The sequence below is a fragment of the Physeter macrocephalus genome, chromosome 3 (genome assembly GCF_002837175.3).
Source record: "Physeter macrocephalus isolate SW-GA chromosome 3, ASM283717v5, whole genome shotgun sequence".
NCBI classification, from domain to species: Eukaryota; Metazoa; Chordata; class Mammalia; order Artiodactyla; family Physeteridae; genus Physeter; species Physeter macrocephalus.
In genome coordinates, this window is record NC_041216.1 from 1,197,640 (window position 1) to 1,223,981 (window position 26,342).

General features: G+C 54.2%; 1 protein-coding gene across 4 annotated transcripts; it reads right to left on the reverse strand.

Annotated features, from left to right (window-relative positions):
- Positions 1-4,250: 4,250 nt before the first annotated feature.
- TIE1 (tyrosine kinase with immunoglobulin like and EGF like domains 1) lies at positions 4,251-23,491 on the reverse strand. 4 transcript variants are annotated; one of them, XM_024125518.2, is made up of 23 exons: positions 23,255-23,490; positions 20,247-20,564; positions 20,056-20,166; positions 18,417-18,572; positions 18,123-18,254; positions 17,822-17,962; positions 17,474-17,602; positions 16,506-16,651; positions 16,132-16,276; positions 13,885-14,043; positions 13,562-13,699; positions 13,079-13,375; positions 12,274-12,564; positions 11,749-11,939; positions 9,182-9,392; positions 8,910-9,020; positions 8,506-8,696; positions 7,420-7,533; positions 7,240-7,310; positions 6,045-6,085; positions 5,842-5,938; positions 5,659-5,758; positions 4,251-4,714 (listed from the first exon to the last, which is right to left on the reverse strand). In XM_024125518.2, exons 1-23 carry the CDS (start codon positions 23,310-23,312, stop codon positions 4,643-4,645), a joined length of 3,420 nt encoding a protein of 1,139 aa, XP_023981286.1. In that variant the 5' UTR covers positions 23,313-23,490; the 3' UTR covers positions 4,251-4,642. The 4 variants fall into 4 exon arrangements, with proteins under 4 accessions (XP_023981286.1, XP_028341103.1, XP_054938517.1 ...); XM_028485302.1 differs by having other exon boundaries at positions 13,079-13,699; positions 23,255-23,491; XM_055082542.1 differs by lacking the exon at positions 17,474-17,602.
- Positions 23,492-26,342: the final 2,851 nt, after the last annotated feature.

Sequence of the window (26,342 nt, forward strand, 5' to 3'; positions counted from 1 at the left end):
TGACTGGTGTGAGATGATATCTCATTGTAGTTTTGATTTGCATTTCTCTAATAATTAGCAGTGTTGAGCATCTTTTCATGTGCCTCTTGGTCATCTGTATGTCTTCTCTGGAGAAATGTCTATTTAGGTCTTCTGCCCATTTTTTGACTGGGTTAGTTGTTTTTATGATACTCAGTTGCATGAGCAGTTTGTAAATTTTGGAGACTAATCCCTTGTCTATTGCATTGTTTGCATATTTTTTTTCCCATTCTATGGGTTGTCTTTTTTTTTTTTTTTTTTTGCGGTACGCGGGCCTCTCACTGTTGTGGCCTCTCCCGTTGCGGAGCACAGGCTCCGGACGCGCAGGCCCAGCGGCCATGGCTCACGGGCCCAGCCGCTCCGCGGCATGTGGGAATCTTCCCAGACCGGGGCGCGAACCCGGTTCCCCTGCATCGTCAGGCGGACGCGCAACCGCTGCGCCACCAGGGAAGCCCAGTATGGGTTGTCTTTTGACCTTCTTGATAATGTCCTTTGATATGCCAAAGTTTTCAACTTTGATGAAGTCTAATTCATTTATTTTTAATTTTGTTACTTGTGCTTCTGGTGTCATATCTAAGAATTCATTGCTAAATTCAAGGTAATGAAGATTTACCCCTATGTTTTCTTTTAAGGGTTTTATAGTTTTAGCTCTTGCATTTAGGTCTTTGATCCAGTTTAAGTTTGTTTATGGTGTTTGTAAAAGGTCCAATTCATTCTTCTGCATGTGGCTGTTCAGTTATCCCAGCACCATTTGTTGAGGACCATTCTTTCTCCATTGAATGGTCTTGGCACCTTTGTTTAAAATCAGTTGATCATAGACACATGGGTTTCTTTCTAGACTCTCAGTTCTATTCTATTGATCTATCTGTCTATCTTTATGCCAGTACCACACTATCTTGATTTTTATTGCTTTATAATAAGTTTCGCAATTAGGAAGTGTCAGTCCTCCAAATTTGTTCTTCTTTTTCAAGATTGTTTTGGCTTATTTGGGTCTCTTGCGATTCCATATGGAGTTTAGAATCAGCTTGTCAATTTCTACTATGAAGCCAGTTAGTATTCTGACAGGATTGCATTGAATCTGTAGATCAGTTTGGGAAGTATCATTATCTTAACAACACTAAGTCTTCCAATTCATGAACATGAGATGTTTTTCCATTTATTTAGATGTGCTTTAATTTCTTTCAATGACGTTTTGTAGTTTTCAGAGTATAAGTTTTGCATGCCAAATATATTCCTAAATATTTTATTATTTTTAGTGCTATTGTAAATGGAATTTTCTTTTTTCTTTTTTATATATATATTTTTTTTTTTTTTTTTTTTTTTTTTTTTTTTGCGGTACGCGGGCCTCTCCCGCCGCAGAGCACAGGCTCCGGACGCGCAGGCCCAGCGGCCATGGCTCACGGGCCCAGCCGCTCCGCGGCATGTGGGATCTTCCAGGACCGGGGCACAAACCCGCGTCCCCCGCATCGGCAGGCGGACTCTCGACCACTGCGCCACCAGGGAAGCCCTTGTAAATGGAATTTTCTTATTTTCATTTTCAGATTGTTCACTGCAAGTATATAAAAGAAAACTGCTTTTTGTATGTAAATCTTGTGTCCTGCAAACTTGCTGAACTCATTTATCAGTTCTAATAGTTTTTTAGTGGATTCCTTAGGATTTCCTGGATACACAATCATGTTATCTGCAAATAGAGACAGTTTTACTTCTCCCTTTCCAGTCTGGATGCTGTTTGTTTATTTTTTTTGCCCATCTGCCCTGGCTAGAACCTGCAGTACAGTGTTGAGTAGAAGTGGGGAGACAGATATCTTTGTCTTATTCCTTTCTGTTCTTAGGGAGAAAGCATTCAGTCTTTCACTATTAAGTATGGTGTGGATTTTTGTAAATGCCCTGTATCAGGTTGATGAAGTCTCCTTCTATTCTTAGTTTTAGTTGTTTTTTTTTTTTAAACATGAAAGTGTGTTGGATTTTGTCAAATGCTTTTTCTTTGCCTATTGAGATGATCATGTAGTTTTTGTTTTTCATTCTATTGATACGTTGATTACATTAATCGGTTTTTGGATGTTTAACCAACCTCGGCACTCCTGGGATAAATCCCACTTGGTTATGTTATGCAATCCTTTTTATATGTTGCTGGATTCTGTTTGCTAGTATTTTCTTGAGAATTTCTGTGTCCATATTCATTAGATATATTGATCTGTTGTTTTGTTTTCTTGTGATGTTTTGTCTGTTCTGTGTATCAGGGTAATACTGGTCTTACAGAATGAATTGGGAGCTATTCTTTCCTCTTCTATTTTTGAAGAGTTTGTGAAAATTTTGTATTTATTCTTTAAATGTCTGGTGGAATTCACCAGCAAAGCCATCTGGGCATGGGCTTTTCTTTGTAGTTCGTTTTTTGATTACTAATTTAATCTTTTTACTTGTCATAAGTCTATTTAGATTGCCTATTTTTTCTTGAGTCAATTTTGGTAGTTCCTGTCTTTCTAGGAATTTGTCCATTTTATTTAAGGTATCTAATTTATAGGCATGTCACTTTGTTCCTCTATAATCCATTTTCCACAGAGTAACCAGTGATCTTTTCAAAAATGCAAATCTGATCATGACACACCCCTGCATCCAGCTCTTCTATGGCTGCCCTTTGCCCTTAGGATAAAGACCCATATCCTTAATATTGCCTATAAGGTTCAGTACGGGCTGGCCTCTGTCACCTCTCTGCGGTCATTACCCTCATGGAGCTATGTTCTCCCTTTGTTCCAGACACAGGGAATTCTTTGCAGCTCCTGAACATACCACATGTCACAGGTGCTGTTTCCTCTGCCAGGTGTTTTCTTCTGTCAAGCTCCTGCTTCTTCTTCATGGCCCATATTAAAATGTTACTTTCTCTAGAAAAGCTTTCCCGACTGCATCTCCTTTCTATGTATCCCACAGGTCCCGTCTCCCTCTCTTATAGCATACACCACTGTATTTTATTGTTTGTTTACATACCTGTCACCCCACAGGGGCATCTTTGTTTATATATTGGTCCCTACCAGAGATAACTTTTTAATCCCCACATCCAAGACCTGGAAACATCCCTGCAGTAGATCTGAAATGGAATTTCATTCTAGCAAATCCCATCTCCCCTAGCATGCATAGCCTCCCCTTTACTCCAGTTAATTTCTTCTTAAATTCAGCTCCACTCTCTAACCACTCAAGTCTTTTTGGAATACAGATTCTGATAATCACCCCCTTGCCCAACTTCCTGCATTTGTGTATAATGATATCAGCTGACACTTGCTGAACACTATGTCCAAGGTCATAGTTGTGAAAAATGTCCCTGTGTAATCTTATTTAGTGCTAACAGCAGTGAGGTAGCTGTTACTAACTTCATTTTTCAGAGGAGAAAACTGAAGCTCAGAGAGGTTAAGTGAGTTGACCAAGGTCACACAGATAGTAAAGTGATATAGCAGGGACTTGGACATGGGTCTGTGTGATTCCAGTATCTGTGCTCTTAACCACAATACCATCCTATCTTTATGTCTTCTTCGATTTTATCTGATTCGCTGAAAAAATGTGAGAAGCAAGACAAGTCTTGTTTCTTAAGGACCAGTGGGAGAGAAATCTGAGGCCAGCAGTGACAAATCAAAAGGACGGGCAAACTTGAAGGCCACACAGCATGGGGTAGTGATTTGGGACTCACTTTCAGTACAGGGATCACCTCTCCACACAGAGACTCTGAGGAAGGCAAAGGAATCCTACCGTGGCTGGCTGAAGTTGGAAGTGACCTCTGCTTTCTTCCTTTGGGGCCCACAAGCCGGGCAGTACCAAGCCAGGGAAGGCCGCCTAGAGACATAAGGAAAATGGGAGCTCAAGACAGGCCCGAATCTGTCCGGTGCTGAGGCGTCAGTCTGAGCTGAGGCTGGCCTAGAGCCGATCCTGGGAGGGACTGTTTGGACAGAGCAAAGAGTCCTAGGCTGGCAGCTACCTAGGGAGACATATTGGTGATAGAGGCTGGAAAGCTGGGAGGAGACCAGGGGAGAACTGGACTTCTCATTATGATGGAGATGTGAGGGCAGTGTATGTATAAAATGGGTCTTCAAGAACATCTCCCATCATGGAGAGGCAACCCCCGTAGAGGGCTTGGAATAATGACAGTGTAATCAGGGATAGCATTTCTTTTCCTGGAAAGTCCAGTTTCTCCCTCTTTGGCTTAACTTTTCCCTGGGATTGACCAGCAGTAAAAGGTAGACATCGGATGGAGCTTCTCAGAGCATTTATTTTTCCTGATTACAAGGCTGGGAGTGGGGCGCAGCTGAGCAGGGCATGCTAGTGCTGTGAGTGCTGGCTTGAGTGGAGGGAGGCTGAAGCAGGGGTTTGAGGGCAGGAACAGAAGAGCACACACGTGGGGCAGCTGAACTAGAACGAAGGGCGTGAGGGTAGCCGTCAGTAATTCAGGAGGTACTGGGAGCAACGGCAAAGGATGAGGACCCACCCCCCCCAAGCCCACCCCATCCCTGGATCCCCTTTTTTCTTCCTTAAGTTAAAAAACAATTCCTTGAGGCAGCTCAGGCGACAAGGATCAGAAGTCACAGGTTGAAGAGCCGAGGTTGCTCTGGCCAGCAGAGCCACGTTCTGGCCGGATGGCAGCTCAGGCCTCCTCAGCTGTAGCGTCGATGCCCGCGTACGTGAAGTTCTCAAACAGCGACATGTTCACGTAGGCCTGGGGAGCAGAGCAAGCTTTAGTGGGGGCCAGGGATGGGGGCGTGCCTGCCCTGGAGGTCCTTGACTTCCATGTGGTTGGGGTATTTGAAGTGACACGGATTTGTTTTGGAGACTCAACATGACCCCATGGCCAAGGGTGGTCCTCACCAGCCCAGAGCAGCAAGGTCATCAGACCACAGCTGGGGGCTCACGTGAGAGACCCTTGACACAATTGTTCGATAGTTTTTTCATGCCCTTATCCGATGAATTGATTGCTAATGCATTCATCCATTCATTTACTTATTCATCTATTTATAAGGCTATTTTTGACGATTTACCCATTTTTCTCATTATTTGATTATTCCTTCATTCTTAAGATAGTTTTATAATTCCTTTAACTACTTAGTCATTAAGTAATTCATATGACGAACTCTTCACATTACTCATTTTGATGCATTTCTTCACTTATATTTATTTGATAATTCATTTATTTATATGGTTACTAGATTCAGTTACTTAATTATGTGTTTACTTGAATGATTATTGTATCATCCATCCACTAATTCGATTCATTCATTCATTCAGTTACTGGGTCATTCATTCATCCTCCATCCATTTGGTGAGCTGACCATTCATGATTCCACTCTGGCTCTGTGCCAGGTGAGGTTCCCAGATGAGAGTGGGCTGATGGCCCCGGCAGAGGACAGGCAGGGAGTCTGGGACCTGGGACCTGGGACGACGACTTGCTGCTGAGGCTAATCAGTGGCCTTGGAAGAGTTTAGAAGGGCCTAGTGTCCAACCCAGTGAGAGCTGGAAAGGGGGGCTGCATCCCAGGGCCCAGCCTAGCTGTGGTGCAGCTAGTGGTGGGGACAGGGACACAGAGGCTGCTACTCTCTGGCTCCTATGAGAGGGCACGTCTGTGAGCTCGGTGAGACCAGCCTCCGCCCCCGCCAGTCTCCTCACCTTCCTGGCTTCCAGCATTCGGCCCAGCTGCAGCGCGATCTGGGCAAAGGGGGGTCGCTCGTACGGACGGTCCCGCCAGCACTGCCGCATCAGCTCGTACCTGCAGGTGGGGGATCGCTGAGGTGAGGCTCAGGGCCTGCTGGGGTGATGGGGCTCCCGGGGCTCAAGGCTGAGGGGACTCACACTTCATCATCACAGTTGCGAGGCTGCTCCATGCGGTAGCCCTGCGGCAGCTTCTCATAGAGCTCGGCACATGTCATGCCGCAGTACGGGGTGCCCCCTGCGGGAGTGGCAACGCTCTCTCAGCCCAGGGCCCAGGAGGGAGGGTGGGGGGGGGTGTAGGGAGAAGATGGGGACCCTCTCGGGAACAGGGGTCAGGGACTCACCAAGGCTCACGATCTCCCAGAGGAGGACCCCAAAGGACCAACTGAAATGAGGAGGATGTACTTAGTTACCTTCTAGGCCCCAGGGCCCAGCAGCTTAGTGTCTACCTACCCCAGGTGTGCAGCCCCTCCCAGCCCCTGTGTGTATCTACTTTGCAAGGGTCTGGCCTTGGCCAGCTGTTGTCTCTGCAACTGAAACTCCTTCACAGCCTCCCAGGCTTAATGTAATCATAGCTAACATTTTTACTGTGCACTTGCCGTAGGCGAGGCACTGATCATTTAATGTATATGTTAATTCATTTAACCCTCACACCAACCTTATGGTATAGGTACAATTATTATCCCCATTTTACAGATGGAGACACAGAGGCACTGAGAGCTTAGCTAGCTCACCCAAGGCCACACAGCTAGTAAGTGGCAGAGCTGGGATTCAAACCCTGGCAGTCTTGCTCCGAAGCCCTGGCTCTTAACTGCCTCTTATATTGTAACAACAGCTGTGCAGGTTAGAAGCGGCTGAGGCCAGGGTAGAAGTTCTAGTGGGGGGAGGGAATCTCAGCGGTCTTGGGGTAGAAGCAGGAAGTAGGCAAGTAGTGATCACGGGGGTGGTGGTGTGGTGGATAGTGAGCCGGGCAGGCCAGGCCAAAGGGCTTGGGGCAAGGGGCAGAGCCAGGGCTGGAGCGCTGGGCAGGCCAGGCTCCCTGGAGAGAAGGGCAGGGGTGTGCCAGGGTGGCTGTTTGGAGGAGGGAGCGCAGAGAGGGCGTCTTGGGGGTCATGCTCTGGTTAGGTCCTCGGGTGGGGGTGACCTGCCCTTCAGAGAGGAAGACGAGAACATTCTTTGAGTGGTCTCTCCATTCACCCAGGCGTTATCCACCAGCATCCCCAAGCCTCTCCAAGGCATCCTCCAGTCTCTTCGTCAAATAGAGCCCTAAACCACCCCTACTCCAGTCCTACTCCTGACACACCTTCCAAGTTGAAACTTCCTTCCAGCTAGCCCCACGCCTTCCCACTAAGATGCCGGGCATGGCCAAGGTATACCTGAGACACATCTGTCACACCTGTGTCACACCTGGAACACACCTTAGGGATGGCCAAGTCATGCCTTGGACTACCTGAGACATCTCTGAGGTGCATCCAGGTTACACCTACAAGTATCCTCAGGGGACCAAACCCTCCCGCCCCTCCCCCCCCCCACACTCACACATCGCTCTTGGTGGTATAGACACTGTAGTTCAGAGACTCAATGGCCATCCAGCGCACGGGGAGACGCCCCTGGGAGAGAGTGGGTTTGAGGGGTCAGGTGATGAGAAAGGGGCTGTTTAGCAGGTTCTGGGAGGCAGGGCCAGGCCTGGCCCTGAGAGGGGGACCCAGTGAGACTTACCATCGTCTTCTTCACATAAACCTCCTCCCCCCGAGAAAGGCCGAAGTCTGCAATCTTGGAGGCCAGGTTCTCGCCGACTAGCACGTTTCGGGCAGCCAGGTCCCTGTGGATGAACTGCAGGCACGGTCAGAAGTCAGGAAAGATGGGGGATGAGTGAGCCCCAGACTCCGGGGCCAGCGAGGGGTCTGGCCCCGCGGCTGGCTTCGTGGGCCCCTCCATGCCTTTAGTAGCCCCTTACTCTTCTGCCCCCCAACCCAGGCCTCATCCTGGATCAGAAACTCCTGCCTGAGAAGAACCACAGTGCTGGCTGTCATTCCTTCCTTCTTGTGACCTGGGCCACGGCCAAGTTCAGGCTGTATCCCTCTCCTGGGACGAAGGTGGGCTTTTCCCCAGTGACCACACTGCACCTTCTCCTTTTGGCATGCTCCCTGGCCCCGTCTTTCCTGACCTCTCCCCGACCCCCACCCCAGTGATGAGCGTGGAAAGGCCCTTCTCTTGCCCAAAGTGACCTCTCCCTTGAGTTCCAGATCCTCCCCACTGGGCCCTCCACCTTCCTCAGAGACCTCTCTCCATCACCCCTCCCTCTATCTTGGCCCCTTCCCCTCTGCTTTCAAAGATACTCAAAACTTTAATAACTTCAAAATGCCTCCCCTCAGTCTCTGGTCACCCCCTGCGACTGTCCCCTCTCTCCTTTCATTCAAGCGGAGTGTCCTCGAACTTGGGCTCGGGCCTCCCCTGTCTGTTCTAGCCTCCAGCCTCTCCTGGTGAGTCTCGCCCATTCCCTGGCCACCAGTGTCACCATCTGTGAAGTGACAGCTCCCAGACTGTCGTCTCTGGCCCAGGCCTCCCTCCTGAGATTTAGGCTGGCTTCTACAACCGCTAAGCCAACACCTCCACCATGATGTCCCTCGGATGCTTTTTCAGACCTGCTTCTCGCCCTGTGTTCTCACCCACTCATCCAGGACAGGATGGGGTCACGTCCCTCTTTATTCCTCAATCCCATATCAATTAGAGCCTGCCGATTTAATCTCCTGAAGTCCGCTCGATGGTCTCCCCTCGCCTCCCCCAACACACAGTCACACACACCTGCTTCTCACTCAGGTACTGCATGCCATTGGCAGCATCACTGGCAAAACGCAGCAGCTGCCGGGAGCTGAGGGTGGAGGCCGTTCCATGTTCTCGGGCAAAAGCTGGGTCAGTTTCCAGGACCCGGCTCTTTCTCAGGAAATCGAGCAGGTTCCCGTAGGGGGCATATTCAATGGCGATATACAAGTAACCTGGGAGGTGAGGAATACAGGGTGGTGGTTTATACTCAGGCAACCTGGGGTGGTAGCAGGCACCCCATGGTACTAGACAGGGAACCTGGTGCACAAAGGAGAACCGATAGTGATGTTTCGGTGTCCCAAAGCTTCCCACAAGCTACAGATGCGAAGGTGACGGCTGATAATGGGGGTTTGGAAGAAGGGGTAGGTGATGAGTTGGGGGCTCACCTCGGTTCTCACAGGCCCCCAAGAGGTTGATGATGTTGGGGTGATGCCCCAATTTGCACAGAACTTCCAGTTCTCCCGCAAAGTCACGATGGTCATTTTCAGAGGCATACTCTGTGTAAAGAATCCAATATCACTTTTGCCGAAAATAACCCTGGAGAAAGGGTGTGGGCTGGTGAGGGCTGGTGTCAGTTTCTGGTGGAAGCCAGGTGGGGCCTGGGATTGTGGGACAAAGGAGAGGGTCAGGGCTTGGGTGGGAGTCACTCGCAGCGGACCTTTCAGCATCTTGATGGCTGCATTCATCTTGAGTCCGTCCTTCTTGATCATGGCCCGGATGACCTGGCCGAAGTTCCCCTCCCCAATGAGATCTTCAAAGGTGATGTCCTCCCATTCCAGCACTGGGTAATTCAGGGGCTCGGGCTGTGGTTTTGGCCGCCGGGTCAGTGTCAAGGTGCCCGAGCTGAACTGCAGGATGGTCTCCTCACCCTTCATAGAATGGGACACGTGGGCAGACAGTCCACACAAGAGACAGGGGCAGCAAGATGCACAGACAGGCAGACAAAGAGTGGTTAGACAAATGGACAGAGACTCAGAGGGCACCCTGGTGGCCAGCCAGGCACAGTCAGACACAGGACACATACTGAGACAGAATCACATGAGATGGAGCCATAGGTGGGCTGTTGGGTGGACAGATGTCCAAGGAGAGAAATGCAGAGGCCGCTACCTGGGGATCAGGTGTGTGGGGCTCTGGAGGAACAAGGAGTGGGTAAAATTGCTAGAAGCCACGGCATGAGTCGATGGAAGGATGATACTCCTAACATTTAAAACTGAAAGGAATTGGAATGATGGGGAGTAATGAGCTTCCCCTTATTGTGCTGATCCCACAACCAGTTTTTTTTTTGTCACCAAGGATGCTCTGGAGGGGATTCCAGCCCTGGGCAGTGGGCTAGGGTACATTTACTGCGCGCCTACTCCATGCTAAGCCCTGAGCTGCTGGGAGCCAGTGGATGGGTTTTCTTCTCCACAGCAGTGGAAGCAGAGATTACCCCTGTCCACCCACTTGGTGGCCACCCATAGCTCTCAAATCACCCCGGGACCTGAGGATAGAAAGAGCATAAAAAAGAGGAACATCCACTCCCCCCAACCAAGTAGGAGCTGGGCCACCTGCACAGGGCTGATAGCAGGAAGAGGAAACCGCTGAACAGGACCACGGGCGCTGCTAATATGAGAACCAAAGGAGGGTTAAGACAGACCTGGTGGTGGGTGTGGTCCCTACGTGAGCTGCAGCCCAGCTTGAGGGGCGAGGGCTGAGGACACAGGTCACATGGATTCACACAAAACATGGACAGCTGAAGGCATGCGCACGCATGTTCTAGTGGTGGCCCGTATGCAGGGCATCCATGAGAGCTACACGTGGACATGTGCTCAAGCAGGAGCACAGGCAGAGGGACACACGTATCAGGGACACAGACACGTACAGAAGGGGGTACTCACGGGGACGCACACGTGCACTCACACCCGGCACACGCGCTCATGCATACTCGCACGCATACGCACACGCAGGTGCAGGTAGCAGGGATACATCTTGATATATATGTCAGGGCGCTATACCCATTTAAGGCTGCTTTCCTACTCCTTCCCTCCACATTTGTACCTGTGACCCTCCCCTGCCACAGCCAGGGCCGCTTTCTGCACACACTGACCTCAGAAGGAGGCCAATGCAGCCTGGAACAAAGAGGCCGATTGAATCTCTGAAGGGAGTTTTCTAAAGGCATGGCAGAGACAATAGCCTCGGACACTAGGCTTTCTATCACAAGGATCAGCCCTTGAGAGGGAAGTTTTTTGTTTTTGTTTTTGTTTTTTTGAAATGCCAAAGCTTGGCTATAAATATCAAGAGCCCAGGAACAGAGGACCAAGGTCAGAGTTCAGATCATAAGTGACAACAGTGTGGAAGATCCCAGAGGAGAGAGAGTTGGGAGGAGGTGACAAGATGAGGGGATGCCTGGTCCCTGAAGAGGAGCCAGCACCCCAACCCCACCCCCAGCCCCTTGGTGTGGGCCTGCTGGTTGGAGGGGCATAGACAGGACAGAAAACTCAGCCAGGTTTACAGGGAAGCCAAGAAGAGTGGAGGCCTGTGCTTCCTGTCTCCAGGAGTGACAGGTGAGGCTGCAGGCCCAGCTCAACAGCTGTAGGAGGGCCTGCAGCAACGGGTCTGAGGGCCATAGAATACGCTGCCTTCTGCAGGGCACAGGGAAGCCCCTTGGAGTTCTTATGTCTCCCCAAGGAGGCCCTGGGATTTGCAAGGATGGAGGCTGGGACGAGGAACTCACAGCGCGAGTGCCCTGCCGGCAGGAAGGAGGCTACGGAAGGGCTGAGGACATGAATCACAGACGCGTGCAGGCGCAGGCTGGTTCCCAAGTGCGGGACGGCCTGCCCAGACAGAGGCCGGCACGGAGCCCAGGCGTTCCCTACGTTATCACCAGGCTTCCCAGGCTTCCATCACCCCTCGTGAGGGCGGGGGGAGAATCCTTAATTGACCGTGGTGCAACATGGACATAACCGAGTGATTCTGAACTGGGGATATTAAACATGTCACCACGAATATAAATGGGCTGTGAGTTGAGTTCACTTCTAGAGAAATAGAGAAAATTATTGATAAGTATTGCACCCTTGCACATTGTTGAGTGTAGTCTTATACCTATGACACAAACACCCATGTGCGCACGCGCACACACACACACACACACTCTCACAGTGTACAAATAATCATGTGTGTATAGGTAGGAACATATATACACAAGGTGTGCACACATGTGCCCTGAGAAGGGTACAGGTGACTGACCGATCCCGACTGGTAGGTGAAGGTGCGTCTGCGATGCAGGCAGCTTCTGCGGATGCACGCCAGGGTTAAGAGGGCAGCCAGGATGGTGAGGCAGGTGGCAGACACAGAGCCCACCACAGCCAGGACCAGCTGTTGATCCAGACCTTCTTCAGCTGCCTGGACCTCTTGGACTGGGCCCTCGCTCTGCAGCCCTGGATCCAATAAGAGGGGCAGATCATAGGGACGCCTAGGTCAGGGAACCCAGAGGCCACCATGGGGTCACACAGAGGGAGAGGTCAGAGATCCCAGTTCCAGGGAGGGAGCAGGTATATCAGGCCCAATGGGTCTGGAATGACATGATTTTTCCAGCACTAGGACAGTGGGTCATAGGAAGGGAAGGGTCAGGGTCTCCAGTGCCAGGGCTTGTGTCATTTGTTGGGAGGGGGCCTAGGATGCCCTAGCTCCAAGGCAGGGGATCACTTGGAAGGAGAGAGCATTGAGACTGACCCTGTGGCCCAGGAGTCCTCTTGGGCCCCGCCCTCTCACCGTTGCTTAGGGTGGACTCTTCTACCATGTTGCTCCAGTCACCGGGGCCCTGGACGCTGGCCCGCACACGGAAGAGGTAGCGCGTGCTGGCGTTGAGGCCGCGGACGATGGTGCTCGTCTCCTCGGGCCTGTCCACGTCCATCCACAGCGGGTCTCCTGAGCCCTCAGCCACCTGCACCTCCACAATGTACTTGGATATAGGCCCAGCTGGAGCCTCTGGGCGCTGCCACACCAGCTGGATCTCGGAGTCTGAAAGGGCCTGGGCGTGGAGGTGTCGTGGGGCTGGGGGCCCTGAGGACACGGGGTGAGAAGGCAGGGCTCAGATGGGACAGGGCTGTGTGGCTACGGGGTCAGACAGATCCACTCTAGCTGTGTCCCCGGTTCCGCGAATCCGGAACGGGAGGCACGCGGCCGACCTCCTCCTTCCTTCCTGGGCTGAATCCCTCTCCCTGCGGCTTCCTTTACCTCTGAGCTTCTACTGCCCCTGGTTCTCCTTACATACATTCTCCTCCTGGTGGCCCAGACCCTCCCAGTGTCGTAGGTCCTCCCCATGTCCCCCCACACCCTGTGTTCACACCAAGTCCCATGCCCTCCTGGTATCCTGTATCCTTCCCTGTGTCATGTCCTCCCCGTGCTTGTGTCTGCCTCACATCCAGGGTCCTCCCTATGCCCATGTTTTCACGTGCCATGCTCTCTGCATGTCCATCCAGGCTCCTATAACCTCCCATGTCCTTTTGGGTTTCCTGTGTTCCCTGCGTCCCATGTCCTCCCTCGTCTTGAGCCCATCACCCCCTCCCCAGCGTACCGCTGGGGGGCAGAAGCACACGAGCGGCGGGTGAGGCTGGGCCCAGGAGGGTACAGTGGTAGAGCCGCACGTCCAGCTGGTAGTGGGTGCCAGGTGTGAGTCCGGTCAGGAGGGCGGTGCGGGCCTGGGGGGACGAGACGTTCTCCCGCCGCTCCTGTCCCCGGGCCCCGTCCCACAGGCGCAGCAGGAAACCATCGCCCACCAGTGGCCCCGGCACCGAGGGTAAGGACCAGCTCACTCGCAACCGGTCGGGGCCCTCCACATGCCAGCCCTCCAGCCACGGCTGCAACAAGGGCTCTGGGGCCAGAGGTCGGGGGTCAGAACTGTCCGGTGGGTCCCTGGGGCCGGATGGGATAGTGATCCCCAGGGGACAACCTCCAGTGGGAAAGGCAGGGACCCCCAGGGTGGACAAGCCATGACAACCCTGAGTGCGTAGGACAGTAACCCCTGGGGGGCGGAAAGGGATAACTCTTGGCCTCTCACCAGGACAGTCTGTGGTCATGAGGGTGGGAGGCCCCCAGGCCCCCTCCCCCCCTTCCCCTGGCCGGCTCAGCTGCACACGGACACTGTATCCTGTCTTCGGCCTCAGGTTCATCAACGTCACGTTCTCACTGGGGTCCACTGGGGGTGGGGTGTGCAGCACACACTATTCAGTCCCAACCCCTTCCAGAAGCCACCACTCTCCCTTCAGTCCCTCTCTTCTCCACCCACTTCTCCCTCCCTTTCCATCCCGCCATTCCCCTCATCACTGCCTGACTTCCCGTCCTTCCCCAGACACCCCCCACCCCTGCTCTCTCCCCGCTCACCCACGATGGTGGACCAGGCCATGGTGCTGTCCTGGGGCCGGTAGTGCAGCCGTACAGAGGCGATGGGCCCGTCCCCAGAGAAGGAGACCAGCGGGGAGACCACGAGCTGGCGGCTCTGCTTGGCCAGGAGCCGAGGGGCAGTCATGGGCACCGGGGGCACTGCCAGGAGACTCGGGGTAAGGCATGGCCCAGACAGCACCCCCAGTCGTTGGAAATAGGAGCAGACTCTGTCTTCTGGGCATCAAAGACAACTCTGGCTTTCGGTTTAGATCTGGGGACCCCCTGGGCTGGGGAGAGACCAAGTTCAAAAGATGACCAGAGTGTCCAGGGCCCAGGGAGGACAGCTCAGGGTGCAGGGACTCAGCAATAAGGACATGAGGATGTCCCAAAAGATGTGAAGTGAGGGAGTGGCATGGCTGGACAGGGGTTTGGGGGAGGGCACTCTGCCCGTGCAAGGTGGGTGCAGACGGAGGGGGTTGAAACCCAAGGCAGTGTCACCCTACTCTCTGCCCCTCCCCCCATCATCCATCACTCTCTTAATTAAAAACAAAAAAAAGGGTAGCAGGTGATGAAGCACCTGCTCTACCCAGATGCTTCACGTGCATGGTCTCTAATCCTGACAAGTGCCTTCAGGCAGGGCTCATCACCCCTATGTTATGAATGAAGAAACTGAGGCTCAGAGACATGGAACAACTTGCTTAAAGACACGGAGCCAGGGTTTGAACAGGGTCTATCTGACCAGGCCACCTAAAATCAGCCCCTCCTACTCCAAACAGCTTTTGTTCCCCTGCTCAGTTTCCTCACCCCATGCTCACTGCCCTTTCTGCCTTAGCTTTTCTCTCCGGATTATTGCATTAATGCCTTAACTGGTTCCCTTGCCTCTTTCAAACATTTTCCAGACGGATTTTCTAAGAATGAATGGATGGATGGATGGATGGGGGAATGGGGGAGGGTCAAGGAAGGTGCAGGGGTGTGGCTGAGGGGGTGGGAGGGAAGAGTGGGGTCCGGCAGGAAGAAGTATGTCAGGAGGAAGTGCTGGTCTGGAGGGAGAGAAAGGTCCAGTTTGGATCCTATGGAGCCCCTGGGCCTGTGGCTCACATGTGGGGTTAGATGTGGAAGCGGCTGGATAGAAAGTGGGCCCTTGAGTCATGCACCAGGTAACTTCCATGCTGACTTCAGAACCAGACCTCCACTACACAGAGGTCCCGCCAGTTGGGTCTGGGGCCCAGGAGAGGGGTCCAGGCTGCAGATCATATCTGGGAGTTGCTAGGGAACATTTGAAATCTTAGGAATAGTTGACATTTTAACTAATAATAAGAATAAATGTCAACATACATTGAGCACATACCCTGTGTCAGGCACTGTGCTAAATGCTTAAAAGCATCATCGAATTTCATCTTTACAGCAACCCTATCAAGGGAGCGCTGATATCCTCATTTCACAGACAGAGAAACAAGCTATGAGGAGATAAGTAACTTGCTTAGATGATGGAGCTAGAGTCTGTAGTGAAGATTCAAAGCCAAGCTGTCTGGGCCCAAAGCCTGGGGAGAGTGAGAAGAGAAAGGCTGGAGGTGGGGCACCGGGGTGGGTGACAGAGTAGTGGAGAGAGAGTGGGAAGCAGAGTCTGACAGTGAGAAAGAGGAAGATGAGCAAGAGGTCTGGGCCTATGTCAGGGGAGGGCGGGGTCGGGAGCACAGGGAAAGAGAAGCCAAGGGGCGGCAGGGGCTGTGAATGTCTGAGGCTTATGGTGCTGGAGAAGGTGAGGGACACCTACACCGGGGTGTGGGTGCTCTGCTCTGAGCGATCCTGGGCACTGGAAGCTACCTCCTTACTCACCAGGAAGCACCTTTGGAAATGAAGCAGGTCACCCTCTGAGCTCCACAGCCCCAGGCACTCCCCTGTCTTAGCGATGAGTGCCCTGTGGTGTGACTCGGGGTTGGGGGGTGGGGGGATGCAGCATCCCAGAGGTGGAGTGAAAGGCACTGTGTGTCTGTGGGGAGGGGTTTGGGGGAGATAGAGAGGGGAAGCATCACCCTGGACAAGGCTGCAGGGTGTCCTATTTCTGGGGCATGGGATGCCCTCTCCAGATGGGACTGAGCTGTGCTCCAGCCTGGACAATGCCCTGCCCAGGCCTCAGGTTGACGACAAGCCCTCTTCTCTGCCTGGTGCTGGGCTGTGACCTTAGATACCCTTGCCCTTCCTGCTACGATGCCCAGTCTGAGCAGCATCAGCTAGGACATCACTGACCTTTGACGTTGACCCTGAAGCGTCGGCTGTCTTGGCCACCAGACGTGGACACGCGGCACTCCCAGAGCCCACTGTCCCCAAGAGCCAAGCGGGGCACCTCGAACTCGGCTGTGGTCCTATCTGGCTCCACAATGGCCTTGGTGGACTGAGAGAGATAGGGGAAGGGGACAGACCACAGAGAATGTGTGCCATGTGGCAGATACAAGTGTGCTCGTCCAGGCTGATGAGGGGACAGAGCCTGGGTGGTGGTCCCTCAACAATCAGCCTGACCCCATTTGAGCTGTGGTCAGGCCGGTGGGCAGAGCCCGCAGAAAGCCCCGAGGGGTCAGGGGTCTGGAGGGGCAGGGGCCCTGGGCTGGGGTCACGGGGCTGACCAGGAGGACCGTGCCGTCCGGCTTGCGGAGCTCCACGCTGCCCCGGACTGGGAAGGGGTTCCCCACGGCGGCACAGTTGATCCGGGGTGTCGTCTCTAAGTTGAACTCCAGTTCTGAAACCATGTCCAGGATCTGGGGGATCCGGTCTGGGGAGAGAGGGGGACACGCATCCTGGAGGCCCTGCTAGGGCAGATACGTGACTGCCACGGCGCCCCTCCTCCGGAGTCCTGCATCTTAGCGGAGGTACCGCCAGCAGCCCAGTCACCCAGGCCTGAAAGCCAGCAAAGTCCTGTGCAACTCCTCCAGGGCCCTCACGCCCACCTCTGACTGCCCCTGAGTCTACCTCCTGCACCCTCCACCTCCTCATACCCTCCCACACGGAGAACAGACCCCTTGCCAGCCTCACAGCCGAACGCTGGTTCAGGCCTCCATCGTTTCTGGGCCCTGCGACAGGCCTTCCAGGCTCTCCTGCTTCCAGTCCCCACCCAGCAGCCAGTGTCCTCTCTCAAACACAAACCTGAGAGCCCCGTGCCTCTTCAACAATTCCCTGCTGGCCTCTCATATTAAGTGCAAATCCTATAGCCTGTCATTCAAAGGCCCCGCGATTTGACCTCCTCTGATCACTCCCGGAGCCTCCCCTCACGCCACTGTCCTGGTACCTGAGCCTGAGTCCTCAATCCCCTGGCCGTGGCCCTGCTCTCTCTCCAGCCATCTTTCTCTTGTCCTTCATATCCCATCTCAGATCGCACCTCTTCCCAGAAGCCCTCCCTGACTCTCTCAGGCTGGTCGGGGCCTCCTCTGGGCTCCCACCCACTCTGGGGTGCTGCCCATCCCTGTATGGATGATGTGGGCTGGCGGTGAGAACTTCCAGACCATGAGCTCCCTGAGGGCAGGGCTTTGAGCCAGGGAGATGCGTCTGGTGAAGGCTGACCTGTTCCGAGGGACCTCAGAGCCCCCCGTGCTCGTACCTGACTTCTCACAGTGCACCCCATGCCACCCGGAGGGGCAGACGCAGCCGCTGAAGCGGTCACAAGTGCCGCCGTTCTGACACTGGCACTGGAGGTGGCAGTCAGCCCCAAAATGACCTGGGGCACAGGCTGGGAACAGAGGGGGTGTGGTTAGAGGGGCACAGGTCAGGGGGCAACGAGGGCCGGCTGGGGCCTGGGTAATGACAGGCTGCGTAGAGAGGGCACTGGCCAAGTGAGCGGGGACAATGGAGGTCTTGGTGTGCAAGTCAGGGCCAGAGTGAAGGGCTGGGGCCAGGCTTGTAGCGGACTGCCTGGGTCAGGGAGCACGGAGAGTGGGTTAGTCTGTACCTTCCTGGCACTGGCTTCCTCTCCAGCCAGATCCACAAGAACAGCCATAGGGGTCCGGGAGGCAGAAGGTGAGGCCTCGGCAGCCTGATGTGCCTGGGCACTGCTCCTGGCAGCTCTGCCCAAAACGGCCCTCTCTGCAGGCTAGAAAGAGGGCATGTGGGTGGAGGGGCCTCTGCTGGGCCCCAGGGTTCAAGACCTACTTGGCATGTTCACCCTCCAAGGTCCATGCCCATGGTTTGAGAGCCTTCCCCCAGCCAGGCATCCTCTCCTGCCCAGGTCCTAGTGCCCCCCTCCTCCTTACCCTGCTCACAGCGGGTCCCAGTGAATCCAGGGGGGCACACACACTCGCCGTCCTGGTCGTGGCAGACACCTCCATGCAGGCAGCCCGGGCATTCCTTGGTACAGTCTTGTCCCCAGTGCCCTGCCTCACAACCTGCAGGAATGTGCTTTCAGCAGCTGACCCTCACCCACTGGACCACTGCTGCTGAGGACTGGGGCAGCCCTGGGGCACCAGAGGATGCAGGGGGTCCACAGGAAGTACCATAGGGCTCCCAGCCTCCCACACCACCCACCACCTCTGCCCTCTGCTCCTGACCCCGCACGATGAGTCGAAAGAAGGCGCTGCCCAGTGGGCTGGCTTCCAGGTAGGTGGCACTGTAGATGCCGCTGGATGACGGCTGCACGTTTGGGAGCTGCAGCAAAAACCGCCCTTCCTGGGCCTCATGCCAGTCCAGGGTGTAGAAGTAGGATCCTGGGGGCATAAACGGGTCAGGGGCCTCACCATCACACAAGAGCTGGTGTTCCCTCACTCTGCCCACCTCGGCCTGAGTCACACCACCGTGCGCCAGGCAGGGTGAGAAGCCCTGGGGGAAGGCACCAGCGAGTGTCTGGACCCAAGCCAGAAAGCTGGGAAGCACCCTCCTTTCCACGCTCCACCAACCACTCAGTAAATCACCAAGTCCGGTTCAATCTCCCCCCACCTCCGACACCCACCCCCCGTCTCCTAAAGCTGCCCACTCCTCTCCACGTGCACTGCCACCACCCTGCTCCCAGCCTCCCACAGCCTTCCAAGCAGTCTCTCTGCCTCCAGTCTCCCCCTTTCCTGCGTCGTCCTTCACTCAGCAGCCAGGGAGATTTTTCTCCACTAGATTCCGCAGTAGCTCCCCTGCTTAAGCTCTTCCATAGTTCTCCATTGCCCTCAAGACCACATCCGACTCCTTAGCAAATCATTTTCACCAGTTTGGCCACTGTGTAGCCCATACCTCTCCACATCCTGCCTGACTCCTAACATTCCTGAATTCCTGAATTGCTTGTATCTCTTCTAGAAACACTGTGGTATCTCACAGCTTCCTGCCTTTGCTCTTATCAATCCTCCTCCTGGAATGTTCTTCCCCTCTTCTTCGTGCAGCTAGTTCCCAGGAGCCTCTCCCTCCAGGATGTGTGGACCCTAATATCAGGGTCCTTGTCCCTGCCCCACCCCTTCTTGCCTCTTTGCTCAGGACGGAACGGAGATTCTAGGGAACGCAGGTCTACCTGACTCTCCTCATCTCTCATCAGTTCGGGGGGCCTGGAGCTCAGGAGGCAAACCCCTTGGCCCAAGAGAAGGGTCCTCCTCCCTCAGGAGCCCAGGGACACATGAGTCAGCCAAAGGGCTGTGGGTGTGAGAGCTGAGGCAGGAATCTTTGGGGCCACACAGGAAAACTGCTTCCTTCTATGGGGTGGCCAGAGGGCCTGATGAGGCCAGGATGGGGGCAGGCCTGGGCTGAGATCCTCCGGCTTGCCCAGGCCCCTGCACGTGTCTTGACAAATCTCTGGAAGAGGCCAAACCTCCCTTGCCTGTTCTGGGACTTTGTTACCCGTTCTCTTCTTCAGCATGGGGACTGCTGCTCTCTGCCAGACAGGCTAATGTGATAGCACCTGCTAACTCTCAGAGGAGAGTCCAACGTGAGGGGTTAACATAGCGCTAATTTGGGGGTGACAGGGAAGGAGGTAGCTGACCACGAGGCTGCTGGTCCTCTGGGCGCAGTAGGAGGACATCTCACAGCTAGAGATGCGTTGGATGCAGGTGCTTCCCATGGACCTGGTGCAGGAGAGAGGGGGCGCCCCGGAGGTTGGCCAGTGGGGGTAACAGGTGCTGTGTCAGGGGCCAAAACTGGGAACACTGAGGGCCATGGAGGTGTTGGGGTGTCAGAGCTATGGGTTTACCTGCCCACCCAGTTCACAGCCCCTCTCACCGTTGCTCTTCCAGATCACATCTGTCTGCTTCTCCTTGCGCACCCACGCGGAAAGTACTGCCGTGTCGCCCTTATTCACCGTGTGTGTGACCTTGTCCGGGAGCAGGTGGGCTGCGAGGCGGATGGAGGGCGGGGTCAGGGGTCAAGGGCAGCCCCTCCTGCCCCTCCTCCCCGCCGGCGGCCGGGCTCACCTCCTGGGCTGTTGTGCACGTAGAGGACGCGCGTGCGCCGCGCCCCCGCGCCGCCCACGCAGGAGAAGACGCCCACCAGGTCGGAGGGCTGCGAGAAGCCGCGCAGCGTCACCTGGCGCGAGCCATTGCGGGCCAGGTGCAGCGGCTGCCAGGGCCGGGGCGTGCGCACGATGCGGTCGTCCTTCTCCAGCAGCAGCGGGGGCCCCCAGGCGTCCGAGCCCCTGCCCGCCCCCGCCTCCCCGGACACGCAGGTCAGGAAGAAGCGCTGGGGCTCGGTCAGGCGCAGGTCGGCCAGCAGCGTCAGGTCCACCGCAGCGCCTGGGCCGGGATACAGGGCTCCGTATCTGGCAGGGCCCCGCCCTCCCCCTCTTGCCCCTCTCCTCCCAGACTCTCCCCTCTCCTCCCCTCCTCTCCCCCCCCTTTCCCCGCCCACCCCCCAGGCACTGAACTTTATCAGGCACGTCCACCCCCGTCCCTTCCTGTCCCAGTCCCCTTCCCGGTGCACTGGCCCCTTTCCTTCAAGTCTCTTCATCCTAAAAGAACAAAAACAAAAACAAAGCCCCTTCTCTGGCTTCCCCATCCCCTCCCTTCTCCTGCCAGATGGCTTCCCTTTACATCCCAGCCTTCGGAAAGAAAGAATGATCTATGCGCCCCGTCTCCATTTCCTCTATTCCCGTCAGTCCCCTTTCCTGACCTGTCTCTACAGCTGCTCTGCAAAGGGGAGCCGCTCTGCCTGCCCCCCGCCTACCCCGCCGAGTGCCGGCTAGGAGAGCCTTGGAGATCAGAAGTGTCTTGGAGGGACCCCTCCCCATCACTCCAGAAATCTGGACCTGTTTGTTGTGTTGGGATTGAAGGTGGGAGAGCCTGGGTTCTGCAGCCAGGTGGTTATGGGGCAGAAAGGAAGAGAGCTCTGGGCCCAGCAAAAGGCCAGAAGCAGGGAGGGCAGACCCTAGGGCAGAGTTGGGGCTGAAACACACACAGACACCGGGTGGGCCTTGGTCTTTGCCTTCCAAAGGGCTCTGGGCCCCATGGGGAGACAGACATGGACCTACCCTTCAAATGCAGGGCACTGTGTGGGGAGCACAGAGAAGGGATGCCTAACCCAGCATGGGGGAGGCAGAGGATGAACAGGTGCCTCCTGGGAGATACAGCTTGAGTGTCTTAAAGCTGAGCAGGGTACGGTGAGGGTTCAGAATGAGGACAGGGAGAGGTCAGTGGTAGGAAGGGCATTCTAGACAGAGGGCACGGCCTGAGTCAAGGTGTGGAATGAAAGGCTGGGGCACACAGTGTGAGGCAGGAACCAGGAGGGACCAAGTAGAGCTGGAGTCCAGGCCTGGCTGAGCCCTGCCAGCCTCCTCAGCCCCGGGGCCCACACCGTCCCGACCCCCTCCTACTCTGTCCCTGCCTGTTCACTGCCAAGTGGTTAGTTGGTTTAAGTGCCGCTTCACTTATCAATGGCTATTCTTTGAGAGGCTGCCATGAGTAAATGAAGCTGACTGCCTGTCCTGTGCCGAGCACCTGTTTTCCTCTGGGTCCTCACACCCTCCAGAAGTTGATGTCTTTCCATCCACAGAGGAGGGTCATGATAATTATTCTCGACGCTTCCTCTAGCAAGCTCATCCCCTCCCTGGGCTTTCACTATCACTTCTGAGTCAATAACCCCTGGATGGCCTCTCAGCTCGGGCCTGCTTTCCATCAGCTCTTCCCAAACCTGCTCCTCTCTGGGCCCCCTGCCTCAGCAGACGGCAAAACCCGCCTGAGATACAAGCTTCGGAGTCATCTCATACTCCTGCTGTCATAGTAATTAATGTTTATTGGAGGCCAGTGATATGCCAGGTACTTTACTTGTGTTCTCTCATTTTATCATCCCAACTCTCCTGGGAGGTGGGTGTTATCACCCCAATTTTATAGCTGGCAAATTAAGGCTCAGAGAAATAACTTGCGCAAGGTCATACGATGAGTAACTGGCAGACCCTGGTCGTCTGACTCTAAAAGTCTACACCTCGGAGCACTACTCTGGCTGCCCCAGTCAGTCACAAAATTCTATTTCCTCAAAGCCTCTTGGCTTCATCCCCATCCCCAAGCCCGCCCTTGTTAACCCCCATCCTTACTCCCCTGGACCATCGTGACAGCCACACTCCTCCTTCCTCAACTCATCCTCCAAAGTGATCCCTCTAAGACCCTGTGACTCTCTGGCCTACGACCTTCCATGGCTCCCCATTACCCTCAGGATGCAGCCCTCTGCAGCTCACACTGCCCCTCCAGCTGCGTTCCCTCCAGGAACCCTCTCTCCTGTGCACTTCCCCGCCTCTGAGACTTGCATCTATTGTTCTGGCTGCCTGGAATGAAGACCACCCCTCTTAGTGAAGTATTTCCGAATCCCTTTTCATCTCCTACCCTGAAGCAGAGGAAGCTGACTCCTCGGTGCTCCTCTGGGTCTATCTGTTCAGCGCTCACCTGGTGTCCCGTGTCCCCCACTAGACCATGAACCACTCTAGGCGGCCTTTGCGTTCTAATCCTCTTTGGGCACCACGCTGAAGGAATCGGCTACCGCTTATTCAGAAGCTTTTACCAAGTGCTCTGTGTAAATTACCTCCTTTAAACCCAGTAACAGCCATAGGAGGTCTGCACCATTTAATCTGTTGTACAGATCTAGCAGCTGTCTGCCTCTCAACTAATGGTCTGTCACTTAGCACAGCTCCTGGAATATTGTTGGTGCTTGATAAATGCTTGATAAATGAATAATTGAGTGAGTCCCACACACTGACCATATGAGTCCCCACTGAAAGCTTCACGGGCCCAGAGGCCCTGCTCTTCCTCACTGATGTTCACATCCAGCACAGTCAATGGCTGCTCCCCTCCCCCAGTCCCCAGTGTCTGCCTGGGTTTTCCAGGCCCTGATCCCACTTTCTAGTGGATCAGGGTGCAGAGGAAAGTGATGATAGGATTTTGTCGGGGGGAGTCAGGGCTTTGGGGGTTGGGTGGGGGGAGGTTCAGGGCAGACTTACCAACATGAGAAGCCAGGAAGAAGATGGGGAGCAGCAAAGGGGGCCCCAGCCAGACCATAATCCAGAGGCTGACCAGGCCAGCCGGGACAAGCGGGGCCCACGGTCAGTCACTCTGGGTCTGGCTGCTCAGCCTGGGCTGTCAGTGTGTGTTGGTATTGGGGAGGAAGAGGAAATGAGTTAGCTTGGGTGGGAGGCGGGCTGGGGAGAGGGGTGGGGAGGAATTATCCTGCTTCTGGGCCTCTGGGCCCCCCTAGTCTGGCCCCTACAAGGCTGGGGATGGGTGTGGCCTGGAAGGTCCTGGACTGGGGTCACTTGAGGTGGGGGAGGGTTGTGATAAGGACAGACCTGGGGACTGCTGGACTGTTTCCCCTCCCCTCTTCTCCGCGTGGTCCTCAGCCTTGCCAGCACGCAGGAGGCAGGAGGCAGGAAAGGGAGGAAGCCGGTGGCTTCCTCCTATTGAGAGGGGATGGGGAGGATATTGTTCTCGGGTGTCCCTCCCCCAGCACAAACACACGATTCCTCAAGTATGCATCCCAGGACGTGGTTACATGGGTGTCCTCGAGAGCCGTGCATGTCTGGAACACAAGGATCTGGAATGTACACAAAGGAACAAAAGAACACACTCAGGGCAAAAACCCTTTGATTCAATCTTGTGTAACTCTCTCATTTCACAGACGGGAAAACTGAGGCCTGCAGGGCTTGAAGGCTCTCTGAGGTCATGGTGAGGCTGGGACCTGAACTTCTGACTTCGTTGCTCCTCAAGGACTCATGCTAAGCAGACCCAGAGAATGCCCAGGGAGTGAGTCCCTTGGCTTCAAGCCAGTAACAGAGGCTTCAGCACACCGTCTGCGTGATGTCATTACCCTTGGGCACTGGGGCAGCAGAAGCCCCACCCAGGGAGCGCCCGTACTCTTGAGGGCCGATTACAGCCTGGGAGCAGTCCCAGCCCCTTGACAAAGGCTCCGAAGCCCCGTGGATCTGCTGTGCCCCTCATCTCTCCCTGCCCTGGTGCCACCTCTCCACTGGCAGTTCCCAGAGCAGAGCCTGACCCGCAGGCACAGAATGCCTGCCGAGACGGTGTGGCAGTGGGGGGTCTGTCCCGGCAGGGAGCAGAGGGAGATGTGTTGGAGCCCTCCGACGGCCAGGCTTGCTGGTGAAATCTGTGACTCCTCTGCCCTTGAATGGAGTGGTTGCGGTGGGGTGAGACCTAGTGCCAGGTTAGGGGACTGGTTTGGGAGTCCAAACCCTCCCTTTGGGGCTGGGACATCTTCCCAGAGCCTGTTCCCGGGTGAAAGCTGGACTCTCTTTTGGACTCACCAGGCTCTAATTCACTGTCTGGGGGAAGCTGGGCCCCTGCAGCCTAGCTGAGCTGCTTTAGCCCTGTGGCTCATCTGAAAATCCCTGAAAAGTCTCAGGAGAGACATTGACTCCGGGTGTAGTTTGAAAAACGGATCAGGGAAGACCCCCCGGGCCCACGCTGTAGGCCACCCCGGACACCCCGTTCCTAGGTGTGAGTCTGGGAAGAGCTTTCTGTGGACAAGACTCGGGTGGGAGTGGGGGTGGTGGATGCCTTCTTAGTCTTCAGCTCATCTTGGTGCCAAGACCTTTGACTCTGGCGTGAGGAAGCAGCTGGGAAATGCTGCGGCAGTTTGTCTGGCAGGGTTGTAGTCAGAACTTCCCCCTTGGTTCTGGGAAAACCTGGTGGGCCTAACGTCATTTTGTACGTATACATAGAGCACTTGGGCAGCATCTGATCTGGAAAATGACAGGTACTGGCACACGTGTTTGCTCTGTGACGCTATAGCATGACAAAGACTACAGGCCCATCTGGCCTCCCCACTTTCAACTGGGAAACAAAACTCAGTAGTAATGATCTGTAGAAAAGCACAATGCACATCTTGCAGAGTTTGTATATAAAGGTTTATATTATAAAACAATGTCCTATAAGTGTAAAAGTATATTTTTACATGTGTTGAGATTGTGTTGCAAGTAATTTAAGTAGCATCCGTTTACAAACAGCATGTCACAAATGAACTGTCACCACACCAACTAATTTTGAGTGGGTTGTGTATACATCTGGCTACCGCAATAGGAATACTTAAACCATAACGCATTTCTTAACGTCTCAGTCACTGGAAAGTTACAGACCAAGAATAACGTTAACGCAGATATGCAGTTCTACACATTGTGAGGTCAACCCTCCACTCCAAAACAAAGCTGATAATGATAGAGCTAAAGGTAATTTATTTTTTAAAAAGGTAACAATAGCAGCATGACTAACTCCACACATGGCTGATAATTCACTGCTATGAAAGACGCCTTCCTGCAAACAGTGGGAATTCCAGCTCTTGGTACATACAGGAGTTTTGCCAGGTCGCCAGGGGTTCAGGGCAGCCAGGCCTCCTAGTGGAACTCTGAAGCAGAGATTTTTAGTAGTCTTCATGCCATTTTACTTTCCAAATGCCAGATTTTAGTCACCTTCAATTAGAATGTTGCTAGTAAGAAGGCTGCTGTTGGACCTGAAAAGGAAAGGTAATGAAATTAGTTATCATTTGCCCATAACAACTGAAAAAGGACACGTGATTTTGGAACTGTCCAAGACTCATGGGGGGCAGCCTCGTGCTCCACTGTGGGGCTGTGGAGCTAAAGAGGTCTGTGTTTGCTTGATGGTATCAACTGATACTGAAAATGGTTGTGTATTTTTCATAGCTAATCTGTAGGTTTGGGGCTGCTGCTTTTGGAGACGCAGTCTGTCGCGGTCCCTTTGGGCTGCCATAACAAAAGACTGGGTGATTTATAAACAACAAACACTTATTTCTCACAGTTTTGGAGGGTAGAAGTCCAAGATCAGGGTGCCAGCATGGTCTGGTGAGGACCCTATTCAACGTCTCAGGTCCTCATCGGGCCGAAGGGCAAGGGAGCTCTCTCAGGCCTCTTTTATGAACATATTACAGGCATCCCTCAGAGATACTGTGGGTTCCGTTCCAGACCACAATAAAGTGAATAACGCAGTAAAGCGAGTCACATGAATTTTCTGGTTTCCCAGTGCATATTTTTATGTTTTTATATTTTTATATTTTTATATAGT

Bases quoted from the DNA above. Each gene is read 5' to 3' on its own strand.
- TIE1 (XM_028485302.1), bottom strand. From the start codon at position 23,312: ATGGTCTGGCTGGGGCCCCCTTTGCTGCTCCCCATCTTCTTCCTGGCT. The intron at 13,700-13,884 runs GTGAGCGGGGAG...CCCCACCCCCAG, and splicing joins GGCCTGGTCCACCATCGTGG to TGGACCCCAGTGAGAACGTG. The intron at 4,715-5,658 runs GTGAGGAGACTG...TCTGCTCCCCAG, and splicing joins GAATGCTGGAAGCCAGGAAG to GCCTACGTGAACATGTCGCT.